A 17,065-nucleotide genomic window follows, 5' to 3' on the forward strand; every position below is an offset into this window, starting at 1 on the left:
AAGACCACCTCTGCACATATCAAGCCCTTCCCAATGGCAGCTTTCTATATAGACACCCTCTATTGCTACCTGTTTTTCTGGTTGTGGACATTAGTGAGAGTGGCAGACCTGGGATTCTGCTGTCCTTCCCTGTACCCAACAAGAATAGTGGGATTTGCTTTGATAGCCTATCTGGGAAGACACTGTACACCTGGACAGTCAAAGTGCATCATGCCCATGTCCTCATTGTCCATGCTGACATGACTGAAGGCAGCACTTAGTGGCAGCAACACCAGCGGAAGCCTGGCTGATCTGCCAAATACTGTACAAACTACCCATCACCAAGAGAACTAGTGACTTCCAGTAGTAGGTTCTGCATGGGGTCCTGGCCACCAGCAGTTTTGTTTGCCATGTACCTGGTGGTCTAAGGGGCCTGACCTTACTGCAAGGAAGAAGTAAAGAAGACTCGTTTCCACGCTTTCCTGGACTGACCCTGGGTGCAACCACTCTGTGTTTCCTTCTTTGGGACACTGGACTTAGACTTCTCTGAGACACTGTTTGTCTTCTTTATCCCCTACCAAATGGCCACGAGAAGCATTATCTGCCTGTCCAATTTCAAGCTGGGCCGGGCCAAGATGGCAATCCTGAAAAGCTGCAGAAACTGGCTCACAGGGGCCAGCTGCAATGATGCTTTCCAACTCTTCTGATTTCTGGTGAAAGAGGGACAGCTGGTCCTACATGTGTAACCCCATAAGGGGCACAGAGGAGGGTGTTTCAGTCTCCAGTCACATGGTGTTTTTTGTTGCCAGCAAGTATTTTGTTGCTGGCACCTGGGAGAGCCAGAAACATTTGCACTTTCGCCATTTGTTTTTAATATTTGTAAAATAAAGAGTTCTAAAAAGTCTCTCTCCCCTCTTCCCTATTTTTCATGTGACAGAAATTTGACCTCAGTTCACTGCAAACATAAATAGATCAAGTACTTTCCAGTAAAATGAGGGGCATTTTTATCAGTGTGGCATTTTGAATTTAGTGCTTCTTAGGCACTTGCTGGGAAAGTACAATGAATGGAGATGGGGAAGAATCTTTTTAATAACAGCTAAACACTGAATAGACTTAGTAACCTGTGGCAGAAAGCCACCTCGGTTTCTCCCCAAAATCTCTGCCCTGTGACAGTGTGATTAAGATGGGCCCAGCACAGGAGTCACACCTCAGCCTATCTCTTTAGGTAACTTGGGCTGGCTGCATTCCTGAGGGAGGGGGGAAACGTGCTCCCTCTGCCTACGTGACTGGCATCAGCTACCTGGGTGAGGGGCATCTACCTGGTGGGCTGGAGTCTGCCCAGCAACTAGTGATATATTTCAAATTGGTTGGCTGATAGCCAACTGCGGCTGACCTCCACTGGACCAGGTGAATGAGGTCACAGAGGCTACATAAGTTAGGACTGCCCAGGAGGAGGGGGCAGCAGCCATGCAGGGGACACAGAGGAGCTTTACCATCTGAAACTGGCTCTCTCCCCCAAACTCACAAGTTAGAAACTGCCTGCCTCCAAAGGGAAGCTTCACCAGCCTTTGGAAGATGCTTGTGAGTAAGCTACTCGAGATCTGATTAGATATCTAGCTGGCAGTAACTCAGATGCGTGATCAAAAGGCTACCTCAGCCAGACTGTTTGCTCTTTAGGATTTCTAGGATATTGCTTGATCTTGTACCCTATTTTCACCCTACCCCTGTTATCAATAAAGTTCTCCTTTGTGACTGTTGTGGGAGACTTACTGAGGAGTGGGTCTAAATTATGCCTAAGAGACCCCTTAGGTCTGCGGACTAAGGGAGACTTTACTTTTTGCCCCCTGACTTGGGGAAGTGCCCTAAGTGCCTGTACTGGGTCGAGTACCCGTAGGAATTTAGGCCTGTGTTCCCCGAGGACACAGGGCTGAGAGCGAGTCCATTCTCGAGGTGGTGTCAGCTACATTACCCCCAGGCTAGCAAGTGTGCTCCAGGAAGGGGGTTGGCTGGACATAAGGCGCCCCTAGGGAGGCATTCAGAGCCTGGAAGGTGGTCGGGTGCAGGGAGGTGGGCGGCTCAACGCAGGAGCGCCCCCTTCTGGCCCGCCACAAACCTACTGTTTGGGCTCTGCAGTGCCTTGCTGAAATTGCAGATTCATTTGGTCTATTGGTCCTTGGGTTTACAGTTTATTAGGAGAGCTGGAAAAGAAGTGTATGTACCTTAACATTATCTCTTATTGTCCCCCTCCAGCTGATTGTGTTTTGTGAGGGAGTACAGATCATTTCTCCGTGATTAGAAAGATAGATGTCATATGTTCTGTCCAATATAGGAAGGCCATAATGGTAGTGCTGCCCTTCTCAGGAGAACACATTATGATATATCTTATCTTTTTTAGTGATAACAAGTAAGATTGGCAGAATGTACATTTATCTTTTAACCTTGTCATTCACTATCCGTTTAAATAATCCTTTCACATATGAATAATTAGAAAGATTTAGCTCAAACATTTAACCCATTTAAAGAACTATTACCTTTAAGAGTAGATCATGGTCATTAAAACCAAAATAGTTTGGATTAAAAACAGGAAGGACCATCATTAAAATGTTCTCTGTTTCTAATGATCATTTATAATTATCCAGAAGCTAAGTAAACCAGTCAATTTTCCTCAAAATTTCCTTTTTTCTTTAGAAAAGAGCAAAGTAGCCATGGATATCGTTTTCTCTCTTTCCCCATGCCCATTAATTACGTTTTAAAACAAAGCCATCCAGAGCTTGGTAAGGAAAAGGTTAGACAATTCATTTAAGGATGCTTTCATGCCTTAATAACAATCTATGTATTTAAACTGTCTCTGTATTTAACCTCAACCTATAAGGTTTCCATGGTAGACTGGAAGTACTTTTTCATGGTACTTTGTACATTGGTTTCAATAAGAAATAGAACTCAGGATCTGAATTATAATATAGTAATTTGACCAACATATAAAAAAGCAAATTAAAATAAACACAAAAGTAAAGGTGGATGTTAAGATGGAGAGTGAAGACCTCTGAGACCCATTCAATGTTTTAAGAGTCAATATTGCATTATAAGTCATTTTCATTTATTTTGATGTTTTGATAGGTATATTCCCAGTCCCAGACATTCAAAAATCAGTAGATAAGCCCTCAAACAATCATACAATAGGCTTTAAAATCATAAGATTTTTTTCATTTTGTCATTCTGGCTGGGGACAGAAGTTGCACATAAACTTCTATAAGTATATGTGATCAGAAACCGGTTCAGATCTGTAACACAACAGAAGTTCAATACACATAAACCACTTTCAAAATGGCCAAAACCTGTTTAAAAAAAAAAATCTGAGTGGATGTAGTATCAGACTCAACTGATTTAGGTTAAATTTGTTTATTGAACTTCTGTCCCAGATCCCCAGGTTCTCTTTTTGTGTGCATGCATGTGTGTGTTTAAAGTAGCTCAGAGTTAGGCTTTTGTGCTTTTTTTCCCCTCTGCAAATATGAGCATGAGAAACTTCCTTAAAAATCTAAGTTGAGGTTCTTGCATAGCAAAATCCCTTCAGAATCTAGAGATTTTAGAAATGACCAGAATTGGAGATCTAACAAGTGCTGAAATTGTTGGTTAGTGAATATCTCTCTATTTACTTCTTTAGTCATTGTTATTAATAATTAGTGTATTTGTTCATTTTTATGACACAGAAAGAAATGGTGTAATAAAAGAAAGCATAATGTGTGATTTTAACTTTATGAAAATGTCTGACCTATTCCTTGGCCAATTACTACTGACAGGGACTGTGGTGAAGTGGCTGCTTGACTCGTGGATTGAAAGTAAAGATGAATGTCCATGAAAATTAAATTGTTAGTTTTAGTCAGAATCAAATTATTAGCTAGCTTAAGTTTCATTTTTCTTTGATCAGGTGTCTCTATCAGGTTATGAAAAATAACCCACCCAATTAATATTGGCACCAGTTAATTGCCCCATTAATAGCTTCAGCAGAGAAGTCAGTTTTGAATGAGCATTTAGACTGAAGTACCATTTGCTTTTAACATTTTGACCTTTTCAGCAACAAGATAATGTGCATAGAATCTACATTATTTCTTTATGTTCTTTATTTGCTGTTTAGATGGATCAAGAGTTTCAGTCTAATGGTATGTGCAGTCTAGTCATAACTTCAACCTGCTGTGTGCCAATAATGACCAAAAGATTTTTTCTTTGGATAATCATCTTGGAAGTGGTAATCTAGCAGCAAAAACTCTGTATTTCAAGTTAAAAAAAAATAGGCACCTAGTTCTACTTTTGCAATGTTTCTGTAAAGATTAAGAACAGGAAGTAAAACATTATATGTTGAAATTTTGCTGGTTAAGAGGCTCATGTTTCAATTAGCACTTCACTGAGCAGTATGAATATAAGAGAGTACAAATACATTCTTGAAAAGAGGATGTAATGCTAGGCTTCTGAAATAAATATTCAAGTATGTAGTGTAATTAGGAATGTGCTAAGACTTGTACTAAGGGAAGAAAAATTAATTGGCACCAAGATGTTCATAAAGTAAATGAGCAGATGCAGACTATTCATTCAAGAACACTTTTTGACTTTGTGGAGTGAAGAGTACATTGTACACGGGCAGCACTTGTTACAAAAATGTGTTCTAATACTGGTTTTCTGCTATACAGGAAAAGTTTTAGAGGCCTTCATACATGGCCTTCCTATCTGAGGAAAATCAATCCTCTTACTATTACATAATGCCAAATGTCAAATAATTCTAGACTATTTCTTTGCAGTTTAAATTGTGTTTAAGTGTAAATAATTCAGTGGATATTTTATTTAATTGGTCAGTCCTGTCATTGACTGCCAAGACTGCATTTTTAAGTGCTAATTTTTCGTGTTTTATATTGGGAGTTCCAGCATCAGGAGTTTAACATATGAAAATAGAAATGCTTAGATGACTGCTCCATTGTCCAAATACTGGAACACGTAGATTTTATAATACAAATATGGATTTTGATCTTGTACTTGTTGCATTCTGTATGAGAGTTACCAGATTTTTAAATACTTTCTTTGTAGTTTCTTCTTTAAATACCTTCTTCATGTGGTTTATTAATATCAATACTATTGTAATTCAACCAATACCAATTTGTAGAACTAACGCTCTGCAGACTTTGCTAATTGTACCAGCGTTTTCCCTGGCCAACTGTTTTTTTTAAGATCCAAAGGTTTATTTGGCAGTATTATCATACTATAACGTAAAACAAAGTTACTTGCAGTTAGGTACATACTAAGTCCTTGTTATTTTGAAGAAGTATTATAGGTTTTCTTTTTATCAATCAATCGATGGATCTAATCTCAAGAATGAAATATTGAAAGTGTTCCACAGATAACAAATAACTTGAAAGAAAACACAGAGACGCTATCTTGGCAAACCTGAGAGGATTCCTTTCAGATGAAGTATAACAGAGCAAAATTAAATGTGGAAGTATAGAGGACTATTTTATATGCAGACACTGGCAGATTGAGAAATGAACTAATGTTTGTTGTGCTTCCTTGTGACTGACAGTCACCTTGAGAGTACTGATAGAAGAGTAGTTCAGTCTCACCCACATATTGATGACAAAATCCACCTGTTCAAGGAAATTGCATAGCTTGTGTAGAGTATTTTGCCTTAATTATGACAAAACAAACTTTACTGGTCCAACACTTTCCAGGAATCGTAACAAATTTCTCATTAGTTCTGCTCCTTGCTCCCCCTTCTGTTTATGCATCCTATCCAATGTCTTTTAATGCAAGAGCATCCCTTCAGAGCAGGAACTAGAACCCAGGATTTTCCCTTCATCCTCCTCTCCTCCATCCTCTTATAGTGGCCCTCCTTGCTGTACTTACAAACCCATTCTTGCTTTCTTTCTCTCTGTATACATATTGCACATGTTTCTGAGCAGTGGACCACATTCAACAGGAACCTTGCTGGTTAGACTCCCGTGAGAGGTTTAAACCCCTTCAGAGTGAGGCAAGTCTGAAACCCAAGTCACATTTCCTGATCAAGTGCCATAGCCTTTAGGCTTTTATATAAAGTCACCATCACCCTGTCTCTTTGTTTCTCCACCTACATCTTTAATGCAGCTGTCTGAGTACTGAATTCAGTGTTGTCAGTCATTATTTTAATTGTATAGTACAACTTGTTTTTCATCTTGCTGTTCCATCTTTATCCGGAGCTGAGGTTTAAAATATTGCCAGACACAGAAACAGAATTCAGTTGGCATACGGAATATGAGGGTTGCACTTGTTTACCGATGATTAAAGTAACCATTTTATCAGTAGTGGGCAGTTTTGTTGCTTACACGCTTGAACTTTTTAGGAGCCTTTGGCAAAGTAAGTACTTATTTGTGTTTTGGGGTTTGTTTTCTATTTTTAGGTATATCCACTTATTTGATGATACTTTATTTTTCAAGGTCTGGCTTCATTAATTCCTTTACAAATACATCCCCGTAATCCAGACTTATATGAACTCTAATATATATTAACTCTCATATATATTAACTATTACAATTAATTTGTTCCATCCTGTAATGGAACTTGGGCATTTACCATTTGGGAAGTAAAACTATTCAATATCACCCTCTCATGTCCTGGTTTAGACTGTCAGCTTGGACTTGTATCTGAATTGTTTTCCACCAAAAATTGTGTCCCCTGTTTCATTTAATTAATCACAGCAGCCCATAATGCTTATTTGTCATTGTTTGCAGCATTTGTCTTCATACTTTTAAATTTCAGACACAAAGTAAGCAACCATTCTTACTGAGCAGTTATACATATAATTTTTTTCCAATTATTGAAAACAGTTAAACTTTATTATCTGTTATGGTGCCCATTTACTTACCATCTGCTATTCTCTCTTTACCAACCAAATAACCATGTGCACCTTTTAATTTATTTTTCAATTCTAGCACATTTTCCTTCCACGTTGTTTATCTCCCTATCCAAATACATAACATTCCTGACAAATACATATTATTATTTTAATTTAAACAAGTTTTTCAGTTCAAGCACCAATATTGATGCTCCTTTTCAGGCACAGTACCCTAAAACGATAAAAGTAATAGAGCTGTAAGCAATTAGATTCCTTATTGTGCAGGCCACTCCAGCAGTTGTTTTTTATGTTTATCCTGTACTACCTTGATAGTGATTTTAAGGAATATCTACATGGGCACAGCATTCACCTTGGATGATGTGAACGGTAAGGTTCATTGCAAAGTCTAGGCCTGCTTTTGTTGGCTGAATCTTTTACTCATGTGGTATATTTTCAGTTAATTAACCTATTATGTTAAACAAGATAAATAAAATAACTGTATTAGAATTTGGTATTTACTGCAGTTTCCAAACATATATATGTCAATTTGAATTGATAGTAATAACCACATTAATTTCAGTAGATTTATACCAGTGTAAAATGGGTCCTGATAAAAGAATCAAGGCTCTATGTATAGTGAAGTGACAGCTGCATCAGTTTCACTATCTCTGTATTCACAGCCCGCATATATAATTTTGTGAGTGGTTAATTTGTATTTTTGTGGTATGTCTGTGTGGAATTTCCCCCTGTGCTTTTGTAAATAGTCAAGTATCACTGTTCTTCATTCTTTCCCTCACTTCTTCCCTCTCTGAATTCAGGAGCAGGAGAAGGGGAATAGCAGTGGTGGTGCACAGCCCTAGGCCTCCAGAGCTGAGTGTCCTTACTGGCTGCTCCTCTCCTGCTTTTCCCTGCTGATTATATTCAGATAGGGGAAGTAGGAGGGAGGAGAGAGAACAGCAGCAGTGTTCATCCCATGCTCTGGATCTCCTTGAAAACAGGACCTTGGTACAGACCCTTCACCAATCAGCTGATGAGCTCATAAGAGTTTGTGGTACATGAGGAACTCCCAGTAGGAGCTCTGCTGACATGCCAGTGAACTCCCTGCACATGCAGTGCACAGAAAAGAAGGGTGTGCATGTGCACTGCTGCACCCCCTCTGGGTCCACCCCTCACAGTGACATACTATGAGAGAGACTAAATAGACAGTAGATATCTGCCTTGGAGGCAACTATGTGGAGGGCAATTATAAAAAAACAGTAGTTTGCCTCTCCGAAGTCCAGCCATTTAGATTGTAATATTGAGGAATAATCTGGCTGTGAAGCCACATCAAATGTTACTTTTTTTTTTAATGGAAATGGAGATTGACGTTGGAAAATCTGTTGTTTTGATTCCACGCCGTGTTTCTGGAACAGTGAATGATGCACATCAAAAGGAAGAACATAGTTCTAAATTGCTTCTCTAATCTTCTAGATCAGCTATTAATGATTATTACTGATCCAAAATTGCCTGTTATACATTATGAGAGAAATTTTAAAAGGAGGCTTTATGAAATAACCTGCCTTATTGTTTGTTTCTGTTTGTGTTTTAGAAGAAGTTTGGGTTTTTCTTGGAAACTTTTGACCAATATCTTTCACACTCCAACTTCAGTTTTATGTTGTCATGAAGTGAATTGATTTTTTTTCTTCCTTTGATATCACATTGCACATCTTGGACACTGTGATGTCACACATTCTGCATTCTACCCACATGAAGCAGGGGGATGAAGCCTCTTGTTTAATCATATCTCATTAATTAGCAGGCATTCTAAGACAAATTATGAATGACTGTTAGATCAGTTAAGGTTCAAGATATTCCAAACTTCCTGAATGTGAAATGCTCCCTTTTGAGTGCCTCCTGCTAGATTCTGAGCACCTTCTGTTCCCACCAAAGACGATATAAGTTGATAGTACTGATCACTTCCCTGGAATAGTCTCCTAAAACAGCAAAAAATATCATTAGATTTAATAGGCTTTTCTTTTTCTTTCTTTTTTTGTTTTAGCAAGGTAATTCTTCCTCATGATTCTCCAATAAAAGCCTAGTTACTGGTTGCCATCTCCAAACAAATAAAGAATTCAATTTGTGTGAGCTGATGTATATTCATTTTGTTTTCCCATTTCTTGTGTTTGAGTTTTGTCCTTTCACCATCTGTACTCAGCCAGGAAACATTTATATATAGATTCGTAGATTATAGAGTTGGAAGGGACCCAATGGATCATTGTCTGACCCCCTGCCCCTAGCAGGAAAAAGGACCGAGGTCAGACAACCCCAGCCAAGCGATTGTCAAGCCTCCTCTTTAAGACCTCCAAGTTAGGTGGTAGCACCACCTCTCTTGGAAGCCCATTCCAGACTCTGGCTACCCTTATTGTAAACAATTTCTTCCTAATATCTAACCTAAATCTACTGTCCACTAGTTTGCACCCATTATTCCTAGTTACTCCCTGGAGCACTCTGGTATACAGTGCCTCCCCAATTCCCTGCTGTCCTCCTCTGATATATTTATAGGTGGCTATGAGGTCACCCCTCAACTGTCTTTTGTATAGGCTGAAGAGATCCAGATCTATCAACTTCTCATAGGGTATTTCATGGAGACCACTAATTGTGCAGGGGGGCTCCTCTGAACCCTCTCCAGATCCTCCATGTCCCTCTTGAAGTGCTGTGCCCAAAACTGGATGCAGTACTCCAACTGTGGCCTGACTAATGCTGCATAGAGGGGGAGCATCATTTCCCTCAATCTGTTGGTCATATATTTCAAGGTTTGATAGTTCTGGTGCTCTCCAAGGATGTGTCATCCCCTTCAAGTTATCCCCTTGAACTTTAGGCCTTTAGTATCCTAGTGTGCTCTGCAGGCTTCCCTGTCTACCTTGAAACTGGTATCAGATGCCCAAGCTACAGATCCAGATCAGGGCTAATGGGTTGGCTGGTATCCCAAAGGACCACACCACCCCAACCCCAAAATACTTCCTCCTTCCTTCACAGCTGTCAAGTTGTCAGACATCACACCCAGAAAATTGTCATCTTAGATAGTGGCAGGAATGCATATATTTTATAGCAAGTAAAACAAAAATAAAGGTCTAAAGCTATCTGGCTGGAAGAAGTGAAAAATGAGTATGGAATGCTAGAGTATTTTGAACATGGTACTTAAGATAGCTAGTTAGTGTTCTAAGTGGAAACAAAGAAAGTGTAAAGAATTTTAAAGGTAATTAAAGCCACAGTGAATACAGTGTTAACAGGCATGCTGAGATACTATGGTGAAGTGTATGGGGTTTTTTTTCCTTTTCTTTAACTGTTTTACCATATGTTCTATTCTTGTATTTGTTAATGTAACAACAACATCCATATTTTTGTAGATTTTACGAGCTAAGAAATTTCACAGATGTTGGTTTACAGAAATAGTGTATTTCACGACAGGAAAATATTTAATCTCTTTTCTGTAATTTTTCCTTAAATCACTAGTCAAGTACATGTATTCATAAGATAAAATCTCTTTGAACCTTAGTGTCTCCTTAATCTTCAGATTAGATTTAAAAGAATGAAATATTACAATTTCTATCAATAAATTTAAATAGAAATGGATTCATTTGAACTAATGACTGAATAAAAAGGTAAACACGATGATTTGGTATATTATATTACATTATATGCATTCACTTATTTTATGGTGGGTAGAATTTTTATGATCAGTAATTCAGAAAACATGAATCTGTTTCATGGAATTATTCTCTTTGCCTCAACAATACTTACACTAATACCTTTTCCCCTTTAAATTAGAATCTGGTACATTTTTCTGATCTGTTGTCCCATTTATCATAGTTTCAGCGCAATGTCTCAAGAGCAGCCTTGATACGATGGACCGTCAGATCCAGCATCTAGAAAGTGACATTGAGAAGTTCCCTAAAACAGAAGGTGCACAGGATAAGTTTGTGGAAAAGATGAGCATATCCTTTTTGGTGCTGCTTCTTTGATAATCTCAATGTTCTTTCTGCCTTTTTAAATATTTAAAATGCTTGAAATTAACAGTTTGAAATATCTGTTCTCTGTGTTTACTCTTTTATAGAAGGAAAAGCAAATCAATTGTTTTAGTGTTAAAAACGTACAGTGGCACACGGTGGGTCTCCGGTGCCCAGGGGCCAATGCCTACATTTACGCCCCCCCCCAACCGGGGCAATCTGAGCAGGGCACAGCGTCCCCTCTCCTACGCCGTGGCACTTCCACCCTTATCGCCTCCAGGGAGCCATGCAAACAGGCAGAGATTGATGTTTACTGCCAGGCCCTTCACCTGGAGGAGAAAGCCACAAAGACTGGGTAGAAAAGTGGACACCTGAACAAGATGCCCATACCGATAGCAGGTAGACATTGCTGACATCAGGAATGAAGCCACATGTGTATCAGTTGTCCCACCAATAACTCTGCACAATTGCTATGAAGCCCTCACACCATCAATGAAAGATGCATCTATATGGGATCGGCCGACCCCAGCAGGTAAACAACATAGGGTGATAGTTGTAGGAGACCCCTTGCTGTGGGGCACAGAAGGAGCCATTTGTCATTCAGCCCCCTTTGCTCGAGATGTCTGTTGCCTTCCACAAGTGAGGATCAGAGATGTTATGGCAAGGATCTCTAAAGTGGTCCGCCCTGCTGACCACTACCCCATGCTCCTTGTCCACTTTGGCACCAATGATGCAGCAAGAAGTAGCCCTGGGAGGATCGTGGGAGACTACAAGACCATGGAGGCGAAGCTCAGGACCTAGAAGCACAAATGGTCTTCTCAGTTCTTCTAGTCAAAGGCTGTGGCTGTCAGAGGGAAGCATGCATCAAGGAGGTCAGCCAAAGGCTTAGGAGATGGTATCACTGTTTGGGCTTTGGATACATTGACATTAGCACACAGTTTAGCTACAGCAGTCTACATGCAAGAGAAGGTATTCATCTCACAGGCAGAGGGACAAAGCTCTTCACTACAAGAGATACCAACTTGTTGAGGAGGGCTTTACACTAGGCACGTCTGGGAAGAAGGTGTCACTACTGTGCACAAATCCTCTAGCCACAATGACACACAGGAAAGCGTTCAAGCAGTGAAAGTCCAGATAAGTACTGACTTATTGAGACACAGGTGGCGTGACAAAAAAGCTGAGGTGACTAGGGGAGAGCTTAGATGTCTTACTGGAATGCCAGAAGAATGGGAAATAAACAGAAAGAACTAGCACTCCTTCTGGTGGATGAGGAATTCAATCTGATTGGGCTGACAGACAGATGGCACACATGGTTGGGCAGTGAATATTGAGGGCTATAGGTTTTATAGGAAGGATTGGGTTGGGAAGAAGGTGTGGCTCTCTGTGAAAGAGCGGTACCCTTCCCTGCAGGTCAGGTTTGATAGAGGGGAGAGGTCCCTCGAGTACCTCTGGGTCAAGATACAAGGGGGTTCAAGAGAGGAACACCTGAGGGGGTGTCTACTACAGGCCTCCCTGCCAAGATGAGTGCAATTAGGTATTTTCCAGAGAGCTGATTGAAGCAGCAGGCACTAGAGACATGATTGTCATGGGTGATTTCAACTACCATAACATCTGTTGGGAGGACCACTCGGCCACCTCCAGCAGGCCAGCCAACTTCTTGGCAACAACAGACAATCTGTTTCTGACACAGGTTGTGGAAGGGCCTACTAGGGGCCACTATAGATCTAGTGCTGACGACGGGGGGAATGTCATAGGTGACCTGAGGATTAGTGGTACTCTGGGTGACAGCGATCACGACCTGATAAGATTCACCAGCCACCATAAGAATGGAAAAACAGTCAGCAGAACAGAAATCCTAGACTTCAGGAAGGCAGATTTTGGCAAACTCAAGAGGCTAATTGGTGAGACCCTCTAGAACCAGCAACTGGATGATTTGGGAGTCCAGCAACCGTGATGCTTCCTTGAGGCAATTCTCAAGGGTAATAAACATGTTATCCCCACATGGGCAAAAAGCAGGAAAGGAGCCGAGAGACCTGCTTGGCTCAACAGGGATATTAGGGAGCTATGGAAAAAGAAAAAGGAAGCATATAAGCAATGGAAGAATGGCTAACCAAACAGAGAAAAATACACCTGTATCACCAGGGCCTGCAAATACAAAACATGAAAAGCTAAGGCAAGCATAGAAATTGACCTGCCAACTGGTATTAAAAAAAACAACAAAAAGTCCTACAGGTACATAGGGAGCAAGAAATAATCAGGATCCACTGTGGGGCCCCTACTGAATACTCAGGAGCAGCCCACAGTTGAAGTCCGCGGAAAGACAGAACTCTTAAATACGTACTTTACATTGGTATTCCTGAAATCAAAAGGAGGCCATTCACCTGACTGGAGGCCCAGGGAACATCGGGAAGACAACAGATTATATGTAATCAGTCCTGAACAAGTGAGGGATCTCCTACAACACTTAGATGTTTTCCAAGTCTGCTAGGCCAGATGACCTGCACTGGGAGAGTCCTTAAAGGAACTGGCTGAGCTTATAGCAGCCCCACTGGCTGTTTGTTGTTTGAAGAGTTGTGGAACTTGGGAGTGGTCCTGGATGACTGGAAGAGGGCCAATGTGGTGCCCGTCTTTAAGAAAGGGAAAAAGGGATGACCCTGCAAACTACAAACCGGTCAGCCTGACTTCAGTCCTGGGTAAAACATTTGAAAACTTTGTTAAGGAAACAATCAATTACAAGCTGGTAACCCACAGGATGTTAAGAAGCAACCAGCATGGCTTTGTTGAGAGTAGATCATGCCTGACAAAACCTAGTGTCCTTCTAGGACCAGGAAACTAGCCATCTGGATGAGGGACATGAAGGTGACTTCTAAACTTCAGCAAAGCCTTTGATTCTGTCTCCCACAGGATTCTCTCAAGCAAACTGGAGGGTACTGGGCTGGACCAGTCTACAGTGAGGTAGATGGGCAACTGACTTAGAGGCCGCTCCCAGAGAGTTTTAATTAATGGGAATGCTTCATCCTGGAGGGCCATCTCCAGTGTGTCCCTCAGGGATTGGTGCTTGGACCTGTGCTCTTTAATACATTTATTAATGATTCAGACTAGGGGGTGGAAAGCTCAATGATCAAATTCGTGGATGATACCAAGCTGTGGGGAAATGCAGGCATATCAGAGGATAGGGTAAAGATCCAGGATGACCTTGATGGACTGGATTCATGGGTGAAACGGAATCAGATGAAGTTTAACAGGGAGAAGTGCAAGGTCCTTCGTCTGGGTAAAAAGAACCCTCATCATAACTACACGATGGGTCCACTGCCTGGCACAGCATCTGAACGAGAGCTGGGGATCACGATTAACTGGAAGATGAGCATGAGTCAGCAGTGCAATGAGGATGCCAGAAGGGCAAAAAGAACTCCTGGTGTGCATTAGCCGATGTGTGGCAAATAGATCCAGGGAAGTGCTCCTCACTCTATTCGGCGTTAATGAGGCCTCAGCTGGAGTACTCCATCCAGTAATGGGCACCACACTTCAAGAAGGCTATGGATAAGCTTGAGAGGGTACAAAGAAGGGCCTTCCATATTTTCACAGGCATGGAGGCCTTTCACAGGCCCTATGAGGAGAGACTCCGGGAACTGGGCCTGTTTAGTCTGAATAAGAGAAGACAGAGTGGTGACTTGATAGCCGCTTACAAGTATGTCAGTAGTGAGCATCAAAATCTAGGGGAGCAAGTCTTCAGGAAGGCACTTGAAGGGAGGACGAGGATGAGGACCAATGGGCATAAGCTAATAGAGAGTAAATTCAGGCTAGACATAAGAAAAAAAAATTCTCTCTAAGGGTCACCAGAATTTGGAACACCAGTCCCAGCAGAGGCGGTTCAGTCACCATCCTTGGAGTTGTTCAAGATAACTGAGGCTGGACGGGCATTTCGTCGAGCTCATCTGAGCTCAATAACTTCCTGCCTATGGCAGCAGGGGTGGACTTGATCTTACAGGTCCCTTCCGGTTCTATGATTGTATGTTGGCTTATCAAGTAAATATAGATTATTAGCAGTTTCTTTGTCGGTATTGAGTTTTTATATGTTACTGTACTTTTAGGGAAGAAAGTAGTTATGCGTACCCTGATAAATATGAATATATATTCAGAACTGAAGATTGTTTTATTGTTTTATCTCTCTAAGGGATAATATAGTATACTCTTTGTCTAGTAATAAGTAAAATCAACAGAAATAAGTCTAAAGGCTTAACCTCTCTTTTTTCCTGTTTAGAAATCTTCACATATCAATTTCAACCTTTGCTCAAGAATATAGAAGTGTAAATGCAATCCATACCCAAATACAGAAATCTCCTTTTTTTTTTTTTTTTAAGGAAATGTTTAGTATAAGGTAAATATTCCTGACTCCTGAGCCATGTGCATGTGCATCTGTGTATATGTATGGGGTGAGTGTGTGTGCGCGTGCACACGCACACGTACACACACACATAAATTTGTTTTGAATATTCAGCTTCCTCATATAGAAAAGAGGAAGGGTATGCACATGTTTAAGAATGGGATAAAATTAATTGGGATTTGAAGGAATCTACTCAGCATAACTGCTGGATTTATGTAAAGCAGGGTGATTCTCCTGACCAGTATACATATATGCTGTATTTTAATGTAGTTGCATATAGTCAGGCTGAAGAGATAAAATAATAAAAATGCACTCCCAGCAATACTGTCCAGTCTTCTCTATATATACGTGTTTGTATGCACGTTCCTTGAAGACCACACAAAAGTAGATCAGCTAATTTACAGTCAAATATAATGTTCCTTTACCTTTCTTTATTGATGCTTATATTAATTGCCTCCTGACCAATTCACTTGAATGCTTCATAAATAAACTACTGTGAATGTAGCCAAAAAAACCTAAGTGGTCCCAAAGTAACTTGAATAAAGTCCTCACCTTCATTCTATACCAGGGGTCTGCAATGTTTTTGGACAATATGCCAAAAACACCCGCAAACTTGGCTTGTAAGATGTTGGTGTGCCAGGGTGGACAGTGAGGGAGCAGCAAGGGGCCTGATCCTTATTGTGGCAGTGCAGCCCCAGTCCCCCTCCCTGCCTTCCACCTCAAGGTGTGCCTGCCAAGAAAAATGCCTTCATGTGCCACACTCTGGCACCCATGCTGGGGGTTGCCTACCCCTGTCCTATACCTTCATCTATTCTCCCATCTCTCCTGCCTTAATCACAATCCCAGGCTGTTTGTTCTCTATTTTGGTGATTCATTTAAATTGTCATTGTCTATACCTAGGTAGTTATCTGCCTCTTGTTGTCCAGCAGCTACTTGGTTTTGACCACCTGACAGATTGCCTGCAATCCTTAAGGTTAGACGGCTGTTCCTTGTTAGGAAAATCTTTCAGCTTCTCCTGGTTTGTTTGGGTTTTATTTTTTGTGCGGGGGGAGGGGGAGGTTGTTTTTCACTTGATTTTGATCTTAGTGATAACTATTTACTTTTCCAGCATCACAGCTACTTGCTAAGGATTGCTGATCAGATTCCTTCATATTAATAAAAGAATACTTTTTGACCTGACAATATTGATTTTGCAGGCCCCTGCCCTTTAGTTGTCTGAGCAAATGCTGATGCTCTTGTTTATGGTAATCAAATTACTTGTCTGAAGTAGTTCACCTGGGCAGTGGTGATTACATTGGTGTAACTGGAGTAGAGACAGATGTTACAAGTTTTAAAAATATATATATTTTTATTATAACATTGCTTCCAACGTTTTTGTGCTGGCCAAAATTTAGGATTTTACCTATCTTGTGTTGGAAATAAGGCCTGAAAACAGACGTTAAAAGGTAAGACTTTTTTTTTCTACTTCTTAATATGTTTCTTCCGTCTTTGTGCTGGCCACGTTTACATAGTATGACCACTTCACTAAAAACAGGGCTGTGAAATGCATTTAACAAAACTGCTTCATTTCACTGCATATCATGTTTCTGAAGTCACAGCAGGATGTGTCATTTGTAGATCTTCATAATTAAAAGAGGCATATTGGATTGTAGATGGCTGGCAGCTTTTATAATAACAACACTGAACGAAATTGATGACTTGACAAAACAGATAAGTATTAAAAAAATAAATAAGTAAACTTCTTCTGTCTCAGGAATTACTGGTTTCCATAATTAAGAGATTACTTGATAAATAGAGTTTATTGAGAAACCCATCTCCCCTAACATTAAATTATAGCACATGATCACATTTTCAGCATCTTGTCAT

The 17,065-nt window shown here is 40.5% G+C and overlaps 1 protein-coding gene across 4 annotated transcripts in view; it reads left to right on the top strand.

Annotated features, from left to right (window-relative positions):
- The window catches only part of DIAPH2 (diaphanous related formin 2), a 768,551-nt gene that overhangs the window by 468,210 nt on the left and 283,276 nt on the right, over window positions 1–17,065 (top strand). For all 4 annotated transcript variants that reach the window (XM_090061442.1, XM_090061443.1, XM_090061444.1 and 1 more), the window contains one exon: window positions 10,679–10,802. In XM_090061442.1, the coding sequence (XP_089917568.1) occupies window positions 10,679–10,802 (124 nt within the window). The remainder of the gene's footprint in view (window positions 1–10,678; window positions 10,803–17,065) is intronic.

This window comes from Crocodylus siamensis, chromosome 8 (assembly GCF_052110815.1).
Source record: "Crocodylus siamensis isolate JL-2025a chromosome 8, ASM5211081v1, whole genome shotgun sequence".
Classification (NCBI taxonomy): domain Eukaryota; kingdom Metazoa; phylum Chordata; order Crocodylia; family Crocodylidae; genus Crocodylus; species Crocodylus siamensis.